Source organism: Papaver somniferum, unplaced genomic scaffold, assembly GCF_003573695.1.
Source record: "Papaver somniferum cultivar HN1 unplaced genomic scaffold, ASM357369v1 unplaced-scaffold_14, whole genome shotgun sequence".
In the NCBI taxonomy this organism is placed as follows: Eukaryota; Viridiplantae; Streptophyta; class Magnoliopsida; order Ranunculales; family Papaveraceae; genus Papaver; species Papaver somniferum.
The window spans coordinates 1-24,603 of NW_020623267.1; the positions used below are offsets into that span (position 1 = coordinate 1).

Sequence of the window (24,603 nt, forward strand, 5' to 3'; positions counted from 1 at the left end):
ATAACCGGTTAACCACGATATTCAAGATGATCGTTCACTACCTAGCTCAAGCTGTTGGTTTAGCAGATTTTGTTGGGATTTTCAAAAAGGTACAGTTGTTGACGAAGCTAATGTTCGTTAACATGAAGTTGTCCAATAATTTTTCATCATCCAGTTGTTTGCTTTTGTGGAAAAGAAGTATGCAGAATGCAGTGATGGAACTAGACTTTCCGTTTGATGATTCGAAGGCTGTGTTTGTCGATGCATTATACTTCGGTTTGTCTGCAATGGCAAGGAGGTGATACAATTTTTAAAGCGAAGTTTTGGACTTTATACCGAGGTAAGGTAATGCTGGTATTTCAACAATGGATGATGTTGATTGGTTGAATCATTCAAGGCGATAGATATGCAACAGCGTGTTGTAGTGGTGTTGGCTAGGAAAAAGTATACCGAGTAACCAATTCTACCTATAACTTAATGGTTTACATAATACCTTTATCATGTTAATAGGAGTATTATAACGGTCCAGTAATGTGTTTAAAAAAGACAATTTCTTTAAACAATTCATCATCAATTAGGTGTTCAATTTCTGGATTTATTATCCCTTTGTGGATACTCAAAATTCATGATTTCTTTTCCCTTTGCATACATTCCTTTCCTTGGTATTCGCTGGGAAACTAAGACAATAAACTAAAGCAATGGAGAGACAATCCTTAACCTTCTAAGTCTCACAGTCATAAATATTCAACTTCTATTGTGGAACCATTATCAATGAATTCTTCCTTTATAGAATACTCACATTCAATAAAATTGAAGGCTGAAACCAAATTAACTTTAATTGGGATGAGTAACTAACTGTAAAACATAAGCCGAGCTTCTAATCTCAAAAAATTTAATAGCTTTCACATACCTTGTTCTTCAATCCAATAGGTCTTTGGCTAACCTATCGAATAATCGATTTTAGAATTAAAATTTAATGAAGATTAAATTTATATTTTATTTCCAATATGAAACAAATTTTGTAAAATATGTTTTTATCTAAAAATTATTCAAATATTCAATATATATGCTTTATATGAGAGCTTTTAGTAATCCACATATAGATGAAAATCGCGTAGTACATATCACTGATATATATATATATATATATATTTTAAATCATACAGATATGCAAAACCTAATTAAGATCACTACTTGCAGGTAGTGTGTCTTAACATAACCAAGAGTATAACTTTTCTCGCATATCACGAGGAGTATGCATACGGTTTGTCCCGTGATTCAATATTTTTTTATGACCTAAGACGTATTTGGCTATCCAAAATTGTTTTTCGTGACCAAAATCTATCTGTGACCCTAGCTAAGTCGTTCATGACTCAAGCTTGACATGTCTTTTAAAACATGGTGTCTCAGTTAGGAAGTTAGGAGCAAAGATGATTGTGGGAAAGGTGAGGCCGTAATTTTAATAATGAGTCCTACTGGAGAGTACCTTGCTGGATCATGGAGATATCATTTGGCCTAAAAAGAAATTAACAACTAGAAATACGTGTGAGGTAGCATATTGTGATGCCCCGACTACTAGATGCGCAAAAGTTTCTCACTTGCCAAACATATATCCCACCTACTAATTAGGATGTACACTTTTTTCTGACGCCTAAAGTTTCGTATAGGCCACCCGAATAACTCTTGAGGAATGTTAAGACTATAAACCTTCTATATGTAACCAGTAAAAATATTTATTGTGGGATCGACTCAACCTCCATATAATGCGGGATGAGAAATTCTCAAAAGAATTTATCGACTTTGGATGCATAAAGATGGAAAGAGAATAGAAGACCATGAGGGAAGCGTTATAAACTCATAAATGAGACTCTCATGACTGAAATCAGTTTTTGTCCAGACGTTTTTTTTTGTGGGAAGTATAACAAAGTGGAAATAGAACGTTAACGACTTTCGACACAATGTTGAATCTACCCATAACCGTACATCGGCTTCTTGTCGGGAAAACGTGGAATAAAGCACTACCGAGTCATCTCACGATCTAGAATCGGCAAATCCCTGGGGCGTAAAGAGAAAAACGGGGAATGAAGCGTTATCGAGATGATCCTGAATTGTTTTCGCAAACCCGGGGCGTGAAATTAAAAGGGATATTTAAGTCATTTTAGTACTTGGACATCTTTATAGTATAAACACAAATAAAATTTGTCTAAAGAACAAAATTAGAATAATCGAGAAAGATAGTGACTGATAGAGGGGGTGGGGTTTTTTTAAAAAAATTAGAATAATCGAGAACAAAATTAAAATTTGTCTAAACACAAATAATCTCCTACTACTAAAAATATTCTCTCTCATTTTTAGGATGATTTTCTCTCATCTTTATTATGATTTTTTTCTCATCAGAGGACGATTATCTTTTTCATTCTAAATCCTTCAGTTAATTCATCTTTTTTTTCTTGGTGTGTTTGTTTCGACAGATCAAATCCCCCAAACAACTCATGGAAATAGACTGGGATGCAAACACTAATAGAGTTAGGAAACATTCATTATCTCTGAAACAACGAATTGAGTTATGCTCCCGAAAAAACGAGGAGTTGGGGGCTTCTTAACTCGTCCAAGTGCAAAAAGGAGACCTCAACCTTCTTGCATAAAGTCAGCATCGGTAGAATTGGAATGGTGAGAAATTGGGTTGGGGTATATTGAGATCTATAAAGAGATATTTTGTACAAAAAGAAAAGGAATATCACAAACCTTTTGATCCTGGATAGGAAAACAGGAAAAATTTGTGTGTAATTCATCCACAAAGAAGAAAGGACGGGTTTTTTTATCCGAGATCAAAAATTTACCGATTGGGCCCACTGAAATTAATTTTTTCCGCTTCATGCTCACCCACGGGGGCTGCTCGGAGCATGTGATAATTATTCTATTTCGATGGGCCAAACGACCGTCCGACTACAACCAACAAACAAGATTGAGGAAATGAAAACTATACAAATTTTTAGGGATATACAGACTCGAACCGTAGACCTTCTCGGTAAAACAGATCCAACTTTTTATTATCGAAATGATTCGAACTGTTCCAAAGACCCAACATGCATTTTTTTTTTGCATTGGGCTCTTTCATCAACTGATATAAATATCAGACAGTCCGCCATACTTTTTCTTAACAGAAAGATAACGAGATGGCTCCACGTGCTCTGATTCATTATTTAGATTATGATCCAGGAGCAATACCAAAGTGTTTCAAAGAAGAGTTACCTTGACGTAGGTCTGCCTCTGTCCTAGATTAACCTAAGTTAAATGGAGTCTCTATCGCACTGCTCATAGAGTCAAATATGAAACTTCATACACCTTAAAGTTCATATTACGAAAAGATATTTTTTTGAGGTCCTTATACTCATTATGCCTAGCATTGAATGGGTTGTGTATTCACCTTATCAATTATCGAATCAATGATGGGTTCTTTTTGGAGCCTAAATTGGCACCCAAAGCGGACCGAACCAAATATTTGTCAGGCTATTGTTCCCTCGAATATATAGAGTAAGACACCGATTTATCAATAAGATCAATTTTGTTGATTAAGATCAATTTTGTTGATTGCATGATGGACTCCTCTGAAAAACATTGGCGCGCGTGTAAACGAGTTGCTTTACCAACTGAGCTATAACCCTTGTGATAGATAGTTTATCATGGAAATAATTTCTTGTCAAGATGAATCTTCTATGATCCAACATGATAGCTTCTGATCTGTTTCCTGCCAAAGGTTCCTGTTAAAGGTTTCATTAACAGCTAATTCATGTCGAGTAGACCTTGTCGTTGTGAGAATTCTTAATTCATGTGTTGTAGGGAGGGACTTATATCACCACAAACAGAGACTAAAGAAGGTGTTGGATTCAAAGCTGGTGTTAAAGATTACAAATTGACTTATTATACTCCTGACTATGAAACCAAGGATACTGATATCTTGGCAGCATTCCGAGTTACTCCTCAACCTGGAGTTCCACCTGAGGAAGCAGGGGCCGCGGTAACTTCTGAATCTTCTACTGGTACATGGACAACTTTGTGGACCGATGGACTTACCAGCCTTGATCGTTACAAAGGAAGATATTACGACATCGAGCCCGTTGCTGGAGAAGACAATCAATATATTTGTTCTGTAGCTTATCCTTTAGACCTTTTTGAAGAAGGTTCTGTTACTAACATGTTTACTTCCATCGTGGGTAATGTATTTGGGTTCAAAGCGCTTCGTGCTCTACGTATGGAGGATCTGCGAATTCCTGTTGCTTATGTTAAAACTTTCCAAGGACCACCTCACGGTATCCAAGTTGAAAGAGATAAATTGAATAAGTATGGTCGTCCCCTATTGGGATGTACTATTAAACCAAAATTGGGGTTATCTGCTAAGAACTACGGTAGGGAGGTTTATGAATGTCTACGTGGTGGACTTGATTTTACCAAGGATGATGGAAACGTGAACTCACAACCCTTTATGCGTTGGAGAGACCGTTTCTTATTTTGTGCCGAAGCAATTTATAAATCACAGGCCGAAACAGGTGAAATCAAAGGACATTACTTGAATGCTACTGCAGGTACATGCGAAGAAATGATAAAAAGGGCTGTATTTGCCAGAGAATTGGGAGTTCCTATGTCTGATGGAGATCATATTCACTTTGGTACCATAGTAGATAAACTGGAAGGGGAAAGAGAAATAACCTTGGGCTTTGTTGATTTACTACGTGATGATTATATTGAAAAATACCGAAGTCGTGGTATTTATTTCACCCAAGATTGGGTATCTCTACCGGGTGTTCTGCCTGTGGCTTCAGGTGGTATTCACGTTTGGCATATGCCTGCTCTGACTGAGATCTTTGGAGATGAATCTGTACCACAGTTCGGTGGAGAACTTTAGGACACCCTTGGGGTAATGCACCGGGTGCTGAAGAAAATCGAGTAGCCCTAGAACCGTGTGTACAAGCGCGTAATGAGGGACGTGATCTTGCTCGTCAAGGTAATAACATTATCCGTGAAGCTTGCAAATGGAGCCCTGAGCTAGCAGCTGCTTGTGAAGTATGGAAGGAAATCAAATTCGAATTTGAAGCAATGAATACTTTGTAATCCAGTAATTACCATTCGTTCCTTTAATTGAATTGAAATTAAACTCGGCCCAATCTTTTACTAAAAAAGGATTGAGCCGAATAACGAATAAGGTTCCTATTTCATTTTCCAGGCATATATACATACTGGATTTCGGTATACAAAATATTAAATACAAGATCTAAGACTCAACAATTCAAATACTTCTGTTGTTGGATCCATAATTAATCCTATGGATCCTTAAGATGGGATTAGTAGAATATTTTCTATACCCCTTAATCCGGACTATGGTCGAATCGAGCCAATGGTCACAACGCTTTATCCCCGTGCCGTATATTGCCCTTTTCCTTCCGCATTGCAATAAAAACTTATTATTCTCCAAAAAAGAATTCTTCCTAGGAGAGAACAAATCTTTTCGATTAGAATTTGTACACGGCACGGGATAACCCTCGCTTTCTATTCTAATTGAAGAAAGGGTTCCATCATATAGATTGATAGTGAAGTGATATCCAGATTCCCACAAAAAAAGAATCCTTTTTTTCAAGACTCATTCGTGATTAGTTAATTATTCTATTGGATCTATATGCTTATTCCGAGAGGATATATTCAAATTATTATTCATCGAATGACTATTCATCTATTGTATTTACATTCAAATAGGGGGGCAGACAAGCTCTATGGAAAAAAGGTGGTTCCATTCGATGTTGTTTAACGAGGAATTAAAACATAGGTCTGGGATAAGTAAATCAATGGATAGTCTTGATCCTATTGAAAATACCAGTGGAAGTGAAGATCCCGTTATATATGATAGGGATAAAAATATTGATAGTGGGGACGATAGTGATAATTCCAGTGCTAATAATATGGAAACTTTTTTCGATGTCAGGGACATTCGGAGTTTGATCTCTGATGACATCTTTTTAGTTAGGGATCGTAATGGTAACAGTTATTCGATATATTTTAATATTGAAAATTTTATTTTCGAGATTGACAACGATCGCTCTTTTATGAATGAACTAGAAAGTTCCTTTTATAGTTATCTGAATAATGGTTCTCAAAGCGACAATCACTACTACGATCGTTATATGTATGATACTAAATATAGTTGGAATAATCACATTTTTAATTGCATTGATAGTTATCTTCGTTCTGAAATCAGTATTGATAATTACATTTCAGGCGATAGTTACAATTACAGCGACAGTTACATGTATAGTTACATTTGTAATGAAAGTGTAACTAGTAGTGACAACGAGAGTTCCAGTATACGAATTAGCACAAATAGAAGTGATTTTAATATGAGAAGAAGATATAATGATCTCGATATAAATAAAAAAATACAAACATTTGTGGGTTCAATGCGAGAGTTGTTATGGGTTAAATTATAAGAAATTTTTTAAGTCAAAACTCAATGTTTGTGAACAATGCGGATATCATTTGAAAATGAGCAGTTCAGATAGAATCGAGCTTTCGGTTGATACGGGCACTTGGGATCCTATGAATGAATACATGGTTTCTATGGACCCCATTGAATTTCATTCAGAAGAGGAACCTTATAAAGATCGTATCGATTCTTATCAAAGAAAAATAGGGTTAACCGAGGCTATTCAAACAGGCATAGGTCAACTAAATGGTATTCCCATAGCTATTGGGGTTATGGATTTTCAGTTCATGGGGGGAAGTATGGGATCCGTAGTAGGCGAGAAAATTACCCGTTTGATCGAGCATGCGACTCGTAAAGCTCTACCTCTTATTACATTTTGTGCTTCGGGAGGAGCGCGCATGCAAGAAGGAAGTTTGAGCTTGATGCAAATGGATAAAATATCTTCCGCTTCATATAATTATCAATCAAATAAAAATTTATTCTATGTATCAATCCTTACATCTCCTACAACCGGTGGGGTGATTGCAAGTTTTGGTATGTTGGGAGATATCATTATTGCCGAGCCTAATGCCTACATTGTATTTGCGGGTAAAAGAGTAATTGAACAAACATTGAATAAGACAGTACCTGATGGTTCCCAGGCGACTGGGTATTTATTCCACAAGGGCTTATTGGACTCAATCGTACCACGTAATCCTTTAAAAAGTGTTCTGGGTGAGTTATTTCAGCTTCACAGTTTCTTTCCCTTAAATCAAAATTCAATCAAGTAGAGCATTCAATTCAGTTATTTTATTTGCGGCAAAGAAGTTTTTTAGTTATTGGTAAAGAAAAAAAGAAGAGTTCGTTTTCATTACGGGCATAAGATCTATTTGTATTGTAAAAAGAATCAGAAGTTTCGGATACTTACTTTTTCTTTTTTCCTCCAGATATGTATTTTATACCTATAATTGGTGTTATATTACTGATTAGTAATCAGGAAGTTTCGATCAACAGGATAAAATAATACATTCTTCTTTTGTTTTAGCAAAATTTTATGAAGAAAAAGAATTTCATCTTATCCTCTTACATATTATAGATATAGAAAAATTCAAATCTATAAAATAATAGAATAGAAATCGTGCATATTTAAATATTTCCCGTGAGAACTCATATTTAGTTCTACATTCCTTGCACTTATTGTTCTATACTTATAATAAATAGATATATTTATCATAAGATATCTTTATAACAGGTACAAATTTTAAATCGAGGTATCCATTCTATGACAACTTTTGATTTACCCTCTATTTTTGTGCCTTTAGTGGGCCTAGTTTTCCTGGAAATTTCAATGGCTTCTTTATTTCTTCATGTTCAAAAAAATAAGATTGTCTAGATTCCTATGAAGCAGACGCTTTTATATTTAACCAATTTGATGAATTATTTCTAATGGTTCACATCATAATAGTGCTAGTTGATGAGAGTTACTTCGGGAACAAAAAAGTAAAGTAAAATTCATTTGGGTTATTCTCTCAATTCCAATAAAATGCAACTGGATCTAGTATGAACTGGCGCTCAGAACGTATATGGATAGAACTTATAACGGGGTCTCGAAAAACAAGTAATTTCTGCTGGGCATGTATCCTTCTTTTAGGTTCACTAGGGTTCTTATTGGTTGTAACTTCTAGTTATCTTGGTAGGAATCTGATATCCTTATTCCCGTCTCAGGAAATCCACTTTTTTCCACAAGGCATCGTTATGTCTTTCTATGGGATCGCGGGTCTGTTCATTAGCTCCTATTCATGGTGCACAATTTCGTGGAATGTAGGTAGTGGTTATGACCGATTTGATCGAAAAGAAGGAATAGTGTGTATTTTTCGTTGTGGATTTCCTAGAATAAATCGTCGTATCTTCCTTCGATTCCTTATGAAAGATGTCCAATCGATTAGAATCGAAATTAAAGAGGGTCTTTTTCCTCGTCGTGTCCTTTATATGGAAATCAGAGGTCAGGGAGCCATTCCCTTGACTCGTACTGATGAGAATCTGACTCCACGAGAAATTGAACAAAAAGCGGCGGAATTGGCCTATTTCTTGCGCGTACCAATTGAAGTATTTTGAAATGAACTGCGAAGAACTAATGTTTTGTAAGCATGGGGGGAAGGAACATAACTAAGGAATCTTCATTTTATAGAACTCATGCTTCATAGAAATTTTTGATCGGATAGAGTCGACGAAAGAGGTGGTTTCCTTAGTAATTTACATATTTAAAATGCCACAAAAGAAAACATTCACTACCCTCACATATCTTGCATCTATTTTATTTTTACCCTGGTGGGTTTCTCTCTCATTTAATAAAAATCTGGAATCCTGGGTTACAAATTGGTGGAATACTAGGCAACCTGAAATGTTTTTGAATGATATTAAAGAAAAGAATCTTCTAGAAAAATTCATATAATTAGAACAACTTTTATTTTTGGACGAAATTATAAAGGAGTACCCGGAGACACATATACAAAAGCTCCGTATAGAAATCCACAAAGAAACGATACAATTGGTCAAGATGCACAATGAAGGTCATATTCATAGCATTTTGCACTTCTCGACAAATATAATCTGTTTCGCTATTCTAAGTGGTTATTCTATTCTAGGTAATGAAGAACTTCTCGTTCTTAATTCTTGGGTGAAAGAATTCCTCTATAACTTAAGTGACACAATAAAAGCTTTTTCTATTCTTTTATTAACTGATTTATGTATCGGATTCCATTCGCCTCATGGTTGGGAACTAATGATTGGCTCTATCTCCAAGGATTTTGGATTTTATCATAATGATCAAATTATATCTGGTCTTGTTTCCACTTTCCCAATCATTCTAGATACACTTTTAAAATATTGGATTTTCCGTTATTTATCGCGTATCTCCGTCACTTGTAGTGATTTATCATTCAATGAATGACTAAAGACTGATTCACCGATATTAATCAAATCATAATTTTTTTACTTTGTTTGTACATACACAAACAAAGCATTCAAAATCTGACTCACCTTTTATATTTATACCCATCCCAGAGACTCTTCATGTATTCCATTCTAGTAAAATTATTCCATTACAATAGCAGAATCGTGGATAGGGAACTATACCAGTAACCTACCTAATTTATTGTAGAAATTCTCGGGATCAATGATTGGACCATGCAAAAAAGAATATCTTTTCTCGGATAAAGAAGCAGATGGCTCGATCCCGAGAATTTCTACAATAAATATCATTAGATTTGATAAAGCGCGATTCGATTAGAAGAAGTTTATTCTGTAAATTATTTAGGATTCGGCTTACTTTCCCGTTGTGATATACTTCGTTGTGTAGGGTTCTCGTTCAAAATAAATCTTTTTTTGCATAAAGGCTAACCCAGTGGTTGGTCTTACTTTAAAACTAATTTTTATTACATTAATAAGTATTCTCGCCTTTTCGGACCCATTTCAAGTCAAGTACTAAAGACCGATATTCTAGATTCTTCTTTTAAGACTTCGAGCTTTAATTTCATAACCCGAATCTTTTTTGGGGAGACAAGTTGCAGGTCGAGGTAGTACAGACTAAAAAATGGTAAATTGGGGATAGAACCCTAGGATTGTTATATGTAAGGGTTTCTCTCAATTCAAGGCATTGAATAAAATCCATTAAGTCTAGAACAAGGAAAAAAATAGAATAGGGCGATGCATTCAGTTTCCGTATCTAATCAATAGAAACAACAATCCTCTAACTGGATTGGATCTTAATGAAAAAAATAAACAAATACCTTTCGGTTTTATTATATGAATATTCATAAAATATATAACATCCATATAGAATTCTTAATATTCTTAATAGTATCTTAATTTAATCTTAATAAAAATTTTCTATAAATTATAACTAAAAAAATATGTAATTCTTTTTTCTCTTTTTTTTAGAGAAAATCTGAGACAAGATAAAAACGATAAGTTTGTAATAAGAGCATAATATGTCTCTAGCATATCGAAATGGAATTGAAATAAGTGAAAATAGGACTCAACTCGATGAACCTTGAAACAAGAATGACCCACAGCAAAAAAACTGGTGAGTTCAATCAAAATTCATTGGTATTTCGACTAAACAGTTATAGCTTAATTCAAATTCCAGATCGAATCGAGGAATACGGTATATATTTTTTCCACATTCATAGGAGTGCATCTATGTTTCTTCTTTACGAATATGACATTTTCTGGGCATTTCTAATAATATCAAGTCTTATTCCTATTTTGGCTTTTTTCATTTCCGGGGTTTTAGCCCCGACTCGCGAAGGACCGGAGAAACTTTCTAGTTATGAATCAGGCATAGAACCAATGGGCGACGCTTGGTTACAATTCCGAATTCGTTATTATATGTTTGATTTGGTTTTTGTTGTTTTTGATGTTGAAACGGTTTTTCTTTACCCATGGGCGATGAGTTTCGATGTATTGGGTGTATCCGTTTTTATAGCAGCTTTAATTTTCGTGCTTATCCTAATTGTTGGTTTATTTTATGCATGGCGAAAAGGAGCGTTGGAATGGTCTTAGCTCCTGAATATTCAGACAATAAAAAGAAAAAAGAAGAAAAAAATGACATTGAGACTGTTATGAATTCCATTGAGTTTCCGGTACTTATCAAACAACCCAAAATTCAGTTATTTCAACTACATCAAATGATCTTTCAAATTGGTCAAGACTCTCCAGTTTATGGCCGCTTTTGTATGGTACCAGTTGTTGCTTTATTGAATTTGCTTCATTAATAGGCTCGCGCTTCGACTTTGATCGTTATGGCTTGGTACCAAGATCGAGTCCTAGGAAAGCGGACTTAATTTTAACATCCGGCACAATAACAATGAAAATGGCTCCCTCTTTAGTAAGATTATATGAGCAAATGCCTGAACCAAAATATGTAATTGCTATGGGAGCCTGCACTATTACAGGAGGGATGTTCAGTACTGATTCTTATAGTACTGTTCGAGGAGTTGATAAGCTAATTCCCGTGGATGTTTATTTGCCAGGTTGCCCTCCTAAACCGGAGGCAGTTATCGATGCTATAACAAAACTTCGTAAGAAGGTATCTCGAGAAATCTACGAAGATAGATTTGGGTCTCAACAGAATATTCGATGTTTTACTACCACTCACAAGTTTTATGTTGGACGTAGCACGCATACTGGAAATTATGATCAAGGATTACTCTATCAATCGCGATCTACTTCAGAGATACCTTATGAAACATTTTTAAAATACCAAAGTTCAGTATATCTTCCCATGAATTAGTGAATTAGGTAGACTGCTTTTATTTTTTGCAGAAGAATAGCAAATGACCTTCACTTCAATTTTCAAAAATTTCGTCGTAAACGTGAACTACTTATACAAATGAAAATCCGGGAGAGATTAAAAAAATGCAGGGTCGTTTGTCTGCTTGGCTAGTCAAGCATGGGTTAGTTCATAGATCTTTAGGCTTCGATTACCAATGAGTCGAAACTTTACAAATAAAGCCCGAGGATTGGCATTCCATTGCTGTCATTTCATATGTATATGGTTACAATTATCTACGCTCTCAGTGTGCCTATGATGTAGCACCGGGCGGACTCTTAGCTAGTGTGTATCATCTTACGAGAATAGAGTATGGTATGGATCAGCCAGAGGAGGTATGCATAAAAGTATTTGCCCCAAGGATAAATCCCAGAATTCCATCTGTTTTTTTGATTTGGAAAAGTGCGGATTTCCAAGAACGGGAATCTTGTGATATGTTGGGAATATCTTAAAACAGATGAGAAAAGGATACTGAACTTTGGTACCTCTGGTGATACGACATAAATCACCAGAGGTACCAAGAAGAGCAGGTTTGAGATCGAAATTTCCTTCGGCGACATCGATATTTAAAACCGCCAAATCATACGTGGTATCAAAACCAACAAGTTTGCCTTCCTTGGAGAACTTTTCCCCGTGTGCATCTTCAAGAAATACCTTGCAACGCTGAAGTCCAGTCGTATCAGTTGCCAACTTAGCTATGACATGATAATTGGTCACTATGTGTCCACTTTTATCCCATATGAAACCAGAACCAGTCCCTTCGACTTTCGCAGTTTCATCTTCTTTTTTCGTAAGAACTTCTTCAGTATTTGTGCTTCTGCCTGACGAGGTCTTAGCTAATTCAAGGTCCTTAATAAAAACCACCGAAGGAGAAGCCTCTTCGAATACCTGAACGGCCCGTTCTTCTTGGCGCTGAGGTGCTTCTTCTTCTACTCGAGCATTTTCCAACTTAAAAGACGCCAAATATAGAAAAGAAGATACAATTGAGGAAGTAGCTAATATTGAAGAATTCCGCCTTGTGAGGAACAATCTCTGTGACTTGTTCACAGAAGAAGAGGAAGAAATGTTTGCTGAGATTATTATTGCGGATTTAGAGATCAAGTGATGATGAATGGAACCCAACACCACCACCATCGGTCTGTTTAGAGTAAACACCACCTCCACTAGTCTTATTGACTGTAAAATTTCTTGGATGTGGCCTTTTCATATCTTATCTTCAAGCCACATGCATGAGTCAATTTGTGTGGCCATATTTAAAGTGCAATTGAGTGCCCCTCCTATCTTAAGTGCCTTTAACAACACAAGGGCTGATGATCACCTGCTATCCAAACGAATTCACCTTATTAGAATAGTAGCCTTCAATTTGATTTTGGGCAGCCATGTTTTAACAGAAGGGCTTGTTTAAAGGCCATAACGGAAAATTATCAAAAATAAAATAAAATTGGGGAACTACAGTTGGAAGATTTTTTTTTTTTTTTTTCTTGCGAAGAAAATTGATGATTAAGATAATGCAATTCCATATCTTCGAGAGAAACTTATTGTCCAACACATTCTGACGAGATCATCAAGTGTTGCAGATCAAGCAAACTGCACTATGGTAAGAGCAAACGCTAAATAATACAACCGTAGATAAAACTTTGACTTGGAAGATTGGCAGGGGCCGCGCGGACGCGTTCCCCCTCAGGAACAAATTATGACATAGACTCTCCCTCAATGGGGAGATCTTAGGCGAGCGCCCTTCCAAAGTGCAATGGAAGTCACTAACCTAGGCCATGACCCTTCATGATCAGTCATAGACCCCGTCCAGGTAAGTATGATTCCTAGTAGCATTACAAGCTTGTCTTATTGGCTTCTTTTCCTCATCTTTTCTATGTTCTAATCAATGTGGGATTATTATTATCTTCATTCTGCAATAACTCTAAGCGTTGGGAGAGGTTGGGCTATGTAGATTGTAGACCTATAATCTTCTTGCAAAACACTGCGCCTTTGGTGCTTGATACTGAGCCTGGAATGACATGGTTTACATTGTTTGCTAATAAATTTGGAGCGGGTACAAGAAAGGTTAAAACCTCAGAGATCATGGAGCATAGCTCCTCCAACCGTCATCAATCAATTGCAATCAAAATCACCCTTCATTTACACAAGCTCTGCAACCATGTACTATAAAACCTTCCCGATAGATTTCATCTTGCACAGCACAACATTTATTCAACGAAGTGATTTACTAGAGCCTCTTGAGTTCCAGTGGATAAGACACCATGAATTCCCGTTAGAGGCAACAAACATTATACATCATCAGAAGGGAGGTACTATTATAACTTGATTGATAAGTTAATTTTTAACCAACCCCAACAAAATTGAAAAACCCTAAGATTTTTCTAATTAGGGAAAAACAACGCTAAACTAAAGCTAAAATCCTTCGAACTTTCTGCTATTTAGTCCTAATCTAAAAAAAAAAACTAAAACCCTAAAAGAGGTTAAAACTTAAAAGGGGTTTACACAAAAGATAAGTATTTTTTATAGTTAGGATGGGTTTGATTATTAGAGGGGGTTTATGCATAGACAGATTCACATGATAGAGCCATCAATAAAACTGCAGCTTGCTCTTCTTCTCCTAATGGCTGCCTCTGTGTTGATCCCATAGCTGCTGATCTTTGTAACATAACTTCTCTACCAAAAGCAAGTAATCTGAGCTTCAAAGATGCACTAATAATCTTGTTATTGCTTTTATTTAGTGATGGACACTCATGGACTCTTAACAGTGATATGCCTACCGAGCCGCAAACATGAGTCCTTCATCTTCTACCACTTGTTTTAGTTGTAGTTTTTCAGTCGAGTGGCAAACATTAGTCCGCCATCTTTTACCACTTGTTTAGAGTGTAGTTTTTAGTCCCTTTGATGAACAAAGTAACATTAAAGATCCTTACGGAAAATGGATAGTTTTTTTTTAATATGTTGGTGAATTTGGAACCACCGTTTCTAGAAGCAATGGTGAATTTGGACATTGGATTTCCCAAAGTGATACAGGTGCACATTGAAGGCCAAACCCGTGGCAAGAACACCAAATTCAAGAGCTAACTGCTCTGAGATTTGCGAAACTGGTCAAAGGGTCCAGGTTAGGGAACATAATTTTTATCTTAGTTTTGGTTGGGGTGTGCCAGGCCTATGCAGTAGTGCAACACAAAGGCGACGCGTGAGAACCCTAGCAGCAAGCTGCTGTGATGGGAACTCCCCCTTGAAAAAAATTAATTTAATATCGTGTGAGCCGATGGCTCACATATCAGATATTAAACTGATAAGAACAGATACTACACTTGATCTTAGCCAAAAGGCCGAGAAAGGTATGCTTGTTCAATTCTTTAGCTTCTTGCTTTATACAGTCTCGTTTCCGTTCTTCTGCTTTAACTAGTCTAGGTGGGACTAAAGTATTAGCTTACTCCGGCTTAGGTATACGAGTCATGGGCAGGATACGAGTGTCTGAAAAGACTTCGATAACAATGTGCCAAACTCTGATGTAGTAGTAACTAACACCCAATCTGGAGTCACTTATATCTGAAAAGGCAAGACATTTTCAGATGGAATCAATTTCCTACCTTCCCGACTATGGGGTTGACGACGGTACTATAGTAGTGAAGACGAACGCAACATTTCCGCCACTTCTAAGGGACTTGGCAATGATAAGGGTGAAGATAACCGGTTAACCACGATATTCAAGATGATCGTTCACTACCTAGCTCAAGCTGTTGGTTTAGCAGATTTTGTTGGGATTTTCAAAAAGGTACAGTTGTTGACGAAGCTAATGTTCGTTAACATGAAGTTGACCAATAATTTTTCATCATCCAGTTGTTTGCTTTTGTGGAAAAGAAGTATGCAGAATGCAGTGATGGAACTAGACTTTCCGTTTGATGATTCGAAGGCTGTGTTTGTCGATGCATTATACTTCGGTTTGTCTGCAATGGCAAGGAGGTGATACAATTTTTAAAGCGAAGTTTTGGACTTTATACCGAGGTAAGGTAATGCTGGTATTTCAACAATGGATGATGTTGATTGGTTGAATCATTCAAGGCGATAGATATGCAACAGCGTGTTGTAGTGGTGTTGGCTAGGAAAAAGTATACCGAGTAACCAATTCTACCTATAACTTAATGGTTTACATAATACCTTTATCATGTTAATAGGAGTATTATAACGGTCCAGTAATGTGTTTAAGAAAGACAATTTCTTTAAACAATTCATCATCAATTAGGTGTTCAATTTCTGGATTTATTATCCCTTTGTGGATACTCAAAATTCATGATTTCTTTTCCCTTTGCATACATTCCTTTCCTTGGTATTCGCTGGGAAACTAAGACAATAAACTAAAGCAATGGAGAGACAATCCTTAACCTTCTAAGTCTCACAATCATAAATATTCAACTTCTATTGTGGAACCATTATCAATGAATTCTTCCTTTATAGAATACTCACATTCAATAAAATTGAAGGCTGAAACCAAATTAACTTTAATTGGGATGAGTAACTAACTGTAAAACATAAGCCGAGCTTCTAATCTCAAAAAATTTAATAGCTTTCACATACCTTGTTCTTCAATCCAATAGGCCTTTGGCTAACCTATCGAATAATCGATTTTAGAATTAAAATTTAATGAAGATTAAATTTATATTTTATTTCCAATATGAAACAAATTTTGTAAAATATGTTTTTATCTCAAAATTATTCAAATATTTAATATATATGCTTTATATGAGAGCTTTTAGTAATTCACATATAGATGAAAATCGCGTAGTACATATCACTGATATATATATATATATTTTAAATCATACAGATATGCAAAACCTAATTAAGATCACTACTTGCAGGTAGTGTGTCTTAACATAACCAAGAGTATAACTTTTCTCGCATATCACGAGGAGTATGCATACGGTTTGTCCCGTGATTCAATATTTTTTTATGACCTAAGACGTATTTGGCTATCCAAAATTGTTTTTCGTGACCAAAATCTATTTGTGACCCTAGCTAAGTCGTTCATGACTCAAGCTTGACATGTCTTTAAAAACATGGTGTCTCAGTTAGGAAGTTAGGAGCAAAGATGATTGTGGGAAAGGTGAGGCTGTAATTTTAATAATGAGTCCTACTGGAGAGTACCTTGCTGGATCATGGGGATATCATTTGGTAAAGATCAAACCAGATATCATTTGGCCTAAAAAGAAACTAACAACTAGAAATACGTGTGAGGTAGCATATTGTGATGCCCCGACTACTAGATGCGCAAAAGTTTCTCACTTCCCAAAGATATCCCACCTACTAATTAGGATATACACTTTTTTCCGACGCCTAAGTTTCGTATAGGCCACCCGAATAACTCTTGAGGAAGGTTAAGACTATAAACCTTCTATATGTAACCAGTAAAAATATTTATTGTGGGATTAACTCAACCTCCATATAATGCGGGATGAGAAATTCTCAAAATAATTTATTGACTTTGGATGCATAAAGATGGAAAGAGAATAGAAGACCATGAGGGAAGCGTTATAAACTCATAAATGAGACTCTCATGACTGAAATCAGTTTTTTGTTCAGACGTTTTTTTGTGTGGGAAGTATAACAAAGTGGAAATAGAACGTTAACGACTTTCGGCACGATGTTGAATCTACCCATAACCGTACATCGGCTTCTTGTCGGGAAAACGTGGAATAAAGCACTACCGAGTCATCTCACGATCTAGAATCGGCAAATCCCTGGGGAGTAAAGAGAAAAACGGGGAATGAAGCGTTATCGAGATGATCCTGAATTGTTTTCGCAAACCCGGGGCGTAAAATTAAAAGGGATATTTAAGTCATTTTAGTACTTGGACATCTCTACAGTATAAACACAAAATAAAATTTGTCTAAAGAACAAAATTAGAATAATCGAGAAAGATAGAGGGGGTGGGGTTTTTTTTAAAAAAATTAGAATAATCGAGAACAAAATTAAAATTTGTCTAAACACAAATAATCTCCTACTGCTAAAAATATTCTCTCTCATTTTTAGGATGATTTTCTCTCATCTTTATTATGATTTTTTTCTCATCAGAGGACGATTATCTTTTTCATTCTAAATCCTTCAGTTAATTCATCTTTTTTTTCTTGGTGTGTTTGTTTCGACAGACCAAATCCCCCAAACAACTCATGGAAATAGACTGGGATGCAAAAACTAATAGAGTTAGGCAACATTCATTTTCTCTGAAACAACGAATTGGATTCTGCTCCCGAAAAAACGAGGAGTTGGGGGCTTCTTAACTCGTCCAAGTGCAAAAAGGAGACCTCAACCTTCTTGCATAAAGTCAGCATCGGTAGAATTGGAATGGTGAGAAATTGGGTTGGGGTATATTGAGATCTATAAAGAGATATTTTGTACAAAAAGAAATGGAATATCACAAACCTTTTGATCCTGGATAGGAAAACATGAAAAATTTGTGTGTAATTCATCCACAAAGAAGAAAGGATGGGTTTTTTTATCCGAGATCAAAAAAATACCGATTGGGCCCACTGAAATGAATTTTTTCCGCTTCATGCTCACCCACGGGGGCTGCTCGGAGCATGTGATAATTATTCTATTTCGATGGGCCAAACAACCGTCCGACTACAACCAACAAACAAGATTGAGGAAATGATAACTATACAAATTTTTAGGGCTATACGGACTCGAACCATATACCTTCTCGGTAAAACAGATCCAACTTTTTATTATCGAAATGATTCGAACTGTTCCAAAGACCCAACATGCATTTTTTTTTGCATTGGGCTCTTTCATCAACTGATATAAATATCAGATAGTCCACCATACTTTTTCTTAACAGAAAGATAACGAGATGGCTCCACGTGCTCTGATTCATTATTTAGATTATGATCCAGGAGCAATACCAAAGTGTTTCAAAGAAGAGTTACCTTGACGTAGGTCTGCCTCTGGCCTAGATTAACCTAAGTTAAATGGAGTCTCTATCGCTCTGCTCAAATAGTCAAATATGAAACTTCATACACCTTAAAGTTCATAGTACGAAAAGATATTTTTTTGAGGTCCTTATACTCATTATGCCTAGCATTGAATGAGCTGTGTATTCACCTTATCAATTATCGAATCAATGATGGGTTCTTTTTGGAGCCTAAATTGGCACCCAAAGCGGACCGAACCAAATATTTGTCAGGCTATTGTTCCCTCGAATATATAGAGTAAGACACCGATTTATCAATAAGATCAATTTTGTTGATTAAGATCAATTTTGTTGATTGCATGATGGACTCCTCTGAAAAACATTGGCGCGCGTGTAAACGAGTTGCTCTACCAACTGAGCTATAGCCCTTGTGATAGACAGTTTATCATGGAAATAATTTCTTGTCAAGATGAATCTTCTATGATCCAACATGATAGCTTCTGATCTGTTTCCTGCCAAGAATTGGTATTGCTTAAAAATAAGATTGCATCTATAATTCATCGATATGACAAGCCCCTTTCTTTCTCTTTGTGATGATAAATGACCTACTTAACCGAGTGGTTAGAGTATTGCTTTCATACGGCGGGAGTCATTGGTTCAAATCCAATAGTAGGTAGAACTTATTAGATACCGGAGTAATTAGTATCTAATAAGTTTTTCTACCCACCCTCCCTTTTATTTTAGTTGCATAAGAAATTCCATTACAGTTGATTCGACTCAATCCGCAGAACCAAAATATGGTGTATAAACAGAATTTCCTTTTTTATTGGGGCGCACCTATTTTTTATGAAATTTTATTCATAGCCTCTACTCGCATCCTAGCTCGTCTGACGTCTAAATTCGCTTCAATTGTTTTTCTCTTGCCCTCAGCCCGACTTAAGTTAGCTTCAGCTATTTCAAGAGCTTTCTGAGCTTCTTGTGGATCAATCTCACTACCCTTCTCCGCATCATTTACTAAGATGGTAATTTCATTATTTTCTACTCTAGCAAAACCACCCATCAGAGCGATTTTTAACCATTGGTCATTAAGGCGTAGTCTCAAAATACATATATCTACAGCTGTGGCAATAGGGGCGTGATTTGGTAATACACCGATTTGGCCACTATTAGTCGATAAAACAATTTCTTTCACTTCTGAATCCCAAACAATTTGATTCCGGGTTAGTACACAAATATTTAAGGTCATTTCTTTAATTTGCTCTCCACTTCTATGTTCACATCCTTCGCGGTAGCTTCGTCTATGTTACCTACCAAATAAAAGGCCTGCTCAGGAAGACCATCTAATTCTCCGGAAAGGATCAATTGAAACCCCCTAATGGTTTCTGCTAGACCAACATATTTCCCTGGAGAGCCCGTAAATACTTCTGCTACGAAGAAGGGTTGTGATAAGAAACACTAAATTTTTCGTGCTCTTGCTACGGTTAAACGATCCTCTTCAGATAATTCGTCCAACCCAAGGATAGCTATAATATCCTGAAGTTCTTTGTAACGTTGTGAAGTTTTCTTAACTCTTTGCGCAATTTCATAATGTTCTTCACCAACGATGCGAGGTTGGAGCATAGTTGACGTACTATCAAGAGGATCTACTGCTGGATAGATACCTTTTGAAGCTAGTCCTCTTGATAATACGGTAGTAGCATCTAAATGTGCAAATGTTGTGGCAAGGGAAGGGTCGGTCAAATCGTCCGCAGGTACATAAACTGCTTGAATAAAAGTTATAGTCCCCTCTTTGATAGAAGTAATTCTTTCTTGCAAAGTACCCATTTCTGTACTAAGGGTAGGTTGATAACCCACAGAAGAAGGCATACTGCCTAATAAAGCAGATACTTCGGATCCTGCTTGGACAAATCGGAAAATATTGTCGATAAATAGAAGGACATCTTGTTCATTAACATCTCGTAAATATTCTGCCATGGTTAGGGCAGTCAAACCAACTCTTATACGAGCTCCCGGCGGTTCATTCATCTGACCATAGACTAGAGCTACTTTTGATTCTGCAAGATTTTGTTCATTAATTACTCCAGACTCTTTCATTTCCATGTAAAGATCATTCCTCTCACGAGTACGCTCACCCACTCCGCCAAATACAGATGCGCCTCCATGAGCTTTGGCGATGTTGTTGATCAATTCCATGATAAGCATTTTTTTACCCACTCCAGCTCCCCTGAATAGTCCTATTTTCCCCCCACGTCGATAAGGAGCTAAAAGATCAACTACTTTGATCCCTGTTTCAAAAATAGATAATTTTGTATCTAATTGTATAAAGGCAGGCGCGAATCTATGAATAGGAGATGTTGTGTGAGTATCTACAGGACCTAAATCTCAACAGGCTCTCAAAGAACGTTGAAAATTTGTTCGAGAGTAGCCCCACCAACCAGAACACTTAGAGCAGCTCCCGTGTCAATAACCTCCATTCCTCTCTTCAGACCATCTGTAGCACTCATAGCTACATCTCTCACTCTAATATTTCCTAATAATTGTTGTACCTCACAAGTGAAATTAATTAGCTCGCCGTCAGTATTTCGGCCCTTAACTACCAAAGCGTTGTAAATATTAGGCATCTTACCCGGGGGAAAGGATACATCTAGCACCGGACCAATGATTTGAGCGACACGCCCCAGGTTTTTTTCTTCAAGTGCGGAAACCCCGAGACCCGAAGGGGTAGGATTTGTTTTCATAATAATGATAAAGTGAAATATGTAGAAATTCTTTGCATTTTGTAAACCGAAGAAAAAATGTCTGATAGCAAGCAGGTTGATCGGTTAATTCAATACAATAATAAATAGGAGTTAGTACTTGATTTCGTTGGTACCATTCAAGCGACTCCAATTCGATTGTTTACTCGTTCAATGAGTGAATTTTCAAGTTTCACAACCTAAAATATGAGGTAGATGGATAAAAACCATGAGGGAGCGTTTCAGTTCTCTAGCATTATAGACAATCCCACCCATATTTTCTATGGAATTCGAACCTGAACTCTATTTATGATTCATTTTTTCACATTGGCCATAATTTCTTATTTCAGCATATATTTTTCCGCCTCTTCTCTACCTTTTTAGGGACGAATTCCGGATAGTTTTACATCTAGGATTTACATATACAACATATAGCACTGTCAAGAGTGAATTTCCTTTTTTTGATAAATTTAGATTAAAAAAAGTACGGGATTCGAAACTTGAAAAACAGGGATTGGGTTGCGCCATACATATGAAAGAGTATACAATAATGATGTTGATGTATTTGGCGAACCAAATACCGTGGTCTAACAACCAACCATTCTGATTAGTTGATAATATTTGTTGAGAGTTTTGTGAAAGATTCCTGTTAAAGGTTTCATTAACGGCTAATTCATGTCGAGTAGACCTTGTCGTTGTGAGAATTCTTAATTCATGCGTTGTAGGGAGGGACTTATGTCACCACAAACAGAGACTAAAGCAGGTGTTGGATTCAAAGCTGGTGTTAAAGATTACAAATTGACTTATTATACTCCTGACTATGAAACCAAGGATACGGATATCTTGGCAGCATTCCGAGTTACTCCTCAACCCGGAGTTCCACCTGAGGAAGCAGGGGCCGCGGTAGATGCCGAATCTTCTACTGGTACATGGACAACTGTGTGGACCGATGGACTTACCAGACTTGATCGTTACAAAGGAAGATGCTACGACATCGAGCCCGTTGCTGGAGAATACAATCAATATATTTGTTATGTAGCTTATCCTTTAGACCTTTTTGAAGAAGGTTCTGTTACTAACATGTTTACTTCCATCGTGGGTAATGTATTTGGGTTCAAAGCGCTTCGTGCTCTACGTCTGGAGGATCTGCGAATTACTGTTTCTTATGTTAAAACTTTCCAAGGACCACCTCACGGTATCCAAGTTGAAAGAGATAAATTGAATAAGTATGGTCGTCCCCTATTGGTATGTACCATTAAACCAAAATTGGGGTTATCTGCTAAGAACTACGGTAGGGCGGTTTATGAATGTCTACGTGGTGGACTTGATTTTACCAAGGATGATGAAAACGTGAACTCACAACCCTTTATGCGTTGGAGAGACCGTTTCTTATTTTGTGCCGAAGCAATTTATAAATCACAGGCCGAAACAGGTGAAATCAAAGGACATTACTTGAATGCTACTGCAGGTACATGCGAAGAAATGATAAAAAGGGCTGTATTTGCCAGAGAATTGGGAGTTCCTATGTCTGATGGAGATCATATTCACTCTGGTACCATAGTAGATAAACTGGAAGGGGAAAGATAAATAACCTTGGGCTTTGTTGATTTACTACGTGATGATTTTATTGAAAAAGAACGAAGTCGTGGTATTTATTTCACCCAAGATTGGGTATCTTTACCGGGTGTTTTGCCTGTGGCTTCAGGTGGTATTCACGTTTGGCATATGCCTGCTCTGACCGAGATCTTTGGAGATGACCCTGTAGTAAAGTTCGGTGGAGGAACTTTAGGATACCCTTGGGGTAATGCACCGGGTGTTGTATTCCACTCCAGTAAAATTATTCCATTACAATAGCAGAATCGTGGATAGGGAACTATACTAGTAACCTACCTAATTTATTGTAGAAATTCTCGGGATCAATGATTGGACCATGCAAAAAAGAATTTCTTTTCTCGGATAAAGGAGCAGATGGCTCGATCCCGAGAATTTATACAATAAATATCATTAGATTTGATAAAGCGCGATTCGATTAGAAGAAGTTTATTCTGTAAATTATTTAGGATTCAGTTTACTTTCCCGTTGTGATATACTTCGTTGTGTAGGGTTCTCGTTCAAAATAAATCTTTTTTTGCATGAAGGCTAACCCAGTGGTTGGTCTTACTTTAAAACTAATTTTTATTACATTAATAAGTATTCCCGCCTTTTCGGACCCATCGATATTTAAAACCGCCAAAGCATACGTGGGATCAAAACCAACAAGTTTGCCTTCCTTGGAGAACTTTTCCCCGTGTGCATCTTCAAGAAATACCTTGCAATGCTGAAGTCCAGTCGTATCAGTTGCCAACTTAGCTATGACATGATAATTGGTCACTATGTGTCCACTTTTATCCCATATGAAACCAGAACCAGTCCCTTCGACTTTCGCAGTTTCATCTTCTTCTTTCGTAAGAACTTCTTCAGTATTTGTGCTTCTGCCTGACGAGGTCTTAGCTAATTCAAGGTCCTTAATAAAAACCACCGAAGGAGAAGCCTCTTCGAATACCTGAACGGCCCGTTCTTCTTGGCGCTGAGGTGCTTCTTCTTCTACTCGAGCATTTTCCAACTGAAAAGACGCCAAATGTAGAAAAGAAGATAAAATTGAGGAAGTAGCTAATATTGAAGAATTCCGCCTTGTGAGGAACAATCTCTGTGACTTGTTCACAGAAGAAGAGGAAGAAATGTTTGCTGAGATTATTATTGCGGATTTAGAGATCAAGTGATGATGAATGGAACCCAACACCACCACCATCGGTCTGTTTAGAGTAAACACCACCTCCACTAGTCTTATTGACTGTAAAATTTCTTGGATGTGGCCTTTTCATATCTTATCTTCAAGCCACATGCATGAGTCAATTTGTGTGGCCATATTTAAAGTGCAATTGAGTGCCCCTCCTATCTTAAGTGCCTTTAACAACACAAGGGCTGATGATCACCTGCTATCCAAACGAATTCACCTTATTAGAATAGTAGCCTTCAATTTGATTTTGGGCAGCCATGTTTTAACAGAAGGGCTTGTTTAAAGGCCATAACGGAAAATTATCAAAAATAAAATAAAATTGGGGAACTACAGTTGGAAGATTTTTTTTTTTTTTTTTTTCTTGCGAAGAAAATTGATGATTAAGATAATGCAATTCCATATCTTCGAGAGAAACTT

At 36.7% G+C, this 24,603-nt stretch overlaps 2 protein-coding genes, 2 non-coding genes and 1 pseudogene across 4 annotated transcripts; 1 reads left to right on the forward strand and 4 right to left on the reverse strand.

The window, feature by feature from the left end:
• Window positions 1-3,808: 3,808 nt before the first annotated feature.
• Window positions 3,809-11,731, forward strand: LOC113335355 (annotated as a pseudogene).
• Window positions 11,732-12,059: 328 nt separating this feature from the next.
• On the reverse strand, window positions 12,060-12,961 carry LOC113335359 (protease Do-like 5, chloroplastic). The gene has a single exon (XM_026581432.1). It carries the CDS (start codon window positions 12,894-12,896, stop codon window positions 12,060-12,062), a length of 837 nt encoding a protein of 278 aa, XP_026437217.1. The 5' UTR covers window positions 12,897-12,961.
• Window positions 12,962-13,415: 454 nt separating this feature from the next.
• LOC113335369 lies at window positions 13,416-13,577 on the reverse strand. The gene has a single exon (XR_003353301.1). It is a non-coding gene; the product is annotated as a U1 spliceosomal RNA (small nuclear RNA).
• A 1,332-nt stretch (window positions 13,578-14,909) lies between these two features.
• On the reverse strand, window positions 14,910-15,107 carry LOC113335366. The gene has a single exon (XR_003353297.1). It is a non-coding gene; the product is annotated as a U2 spliceosomal RNA (small nuclear RNA).
• An 8,371-nt stretch (window positions 15,108-23,478) lies between these two features.
• Window positions 23,479-24,265, reverse strand: LOC113335360 (protease Do-like 5, chloroplastic). The gene has a single exon (XM_026581433.1). The coding sequence runs from the start codon at window positions 24,196-24,198 to the stop codon at window positions 23,479-23,481; it is 720 nt and encodes a 239-aa protein (XP_026437218.1). The 5' UTR covers window positions 24,199-24,265.
• Between the last annotated feature and the right edge of the window lie 338 nt (window positions 24,266-24,603).

Bases quoted from the DNA above. Each gene is read 5' to 3' on its own strand.
- LOC113335359 (XM_026581432.1), bottom strand. From the start codon at position 12,896: ATGGTGGTGGTGTTGGGTTCCATTCATCATCACTTGATCTCTAAATCC.
- LOC113335360 (XM_026581433.1), bottom strand. From the start codon at position 24,198: ATGGTGGTGGTGTTGGGTTCCATTCATCATCACTTGATCTCTAAATCC.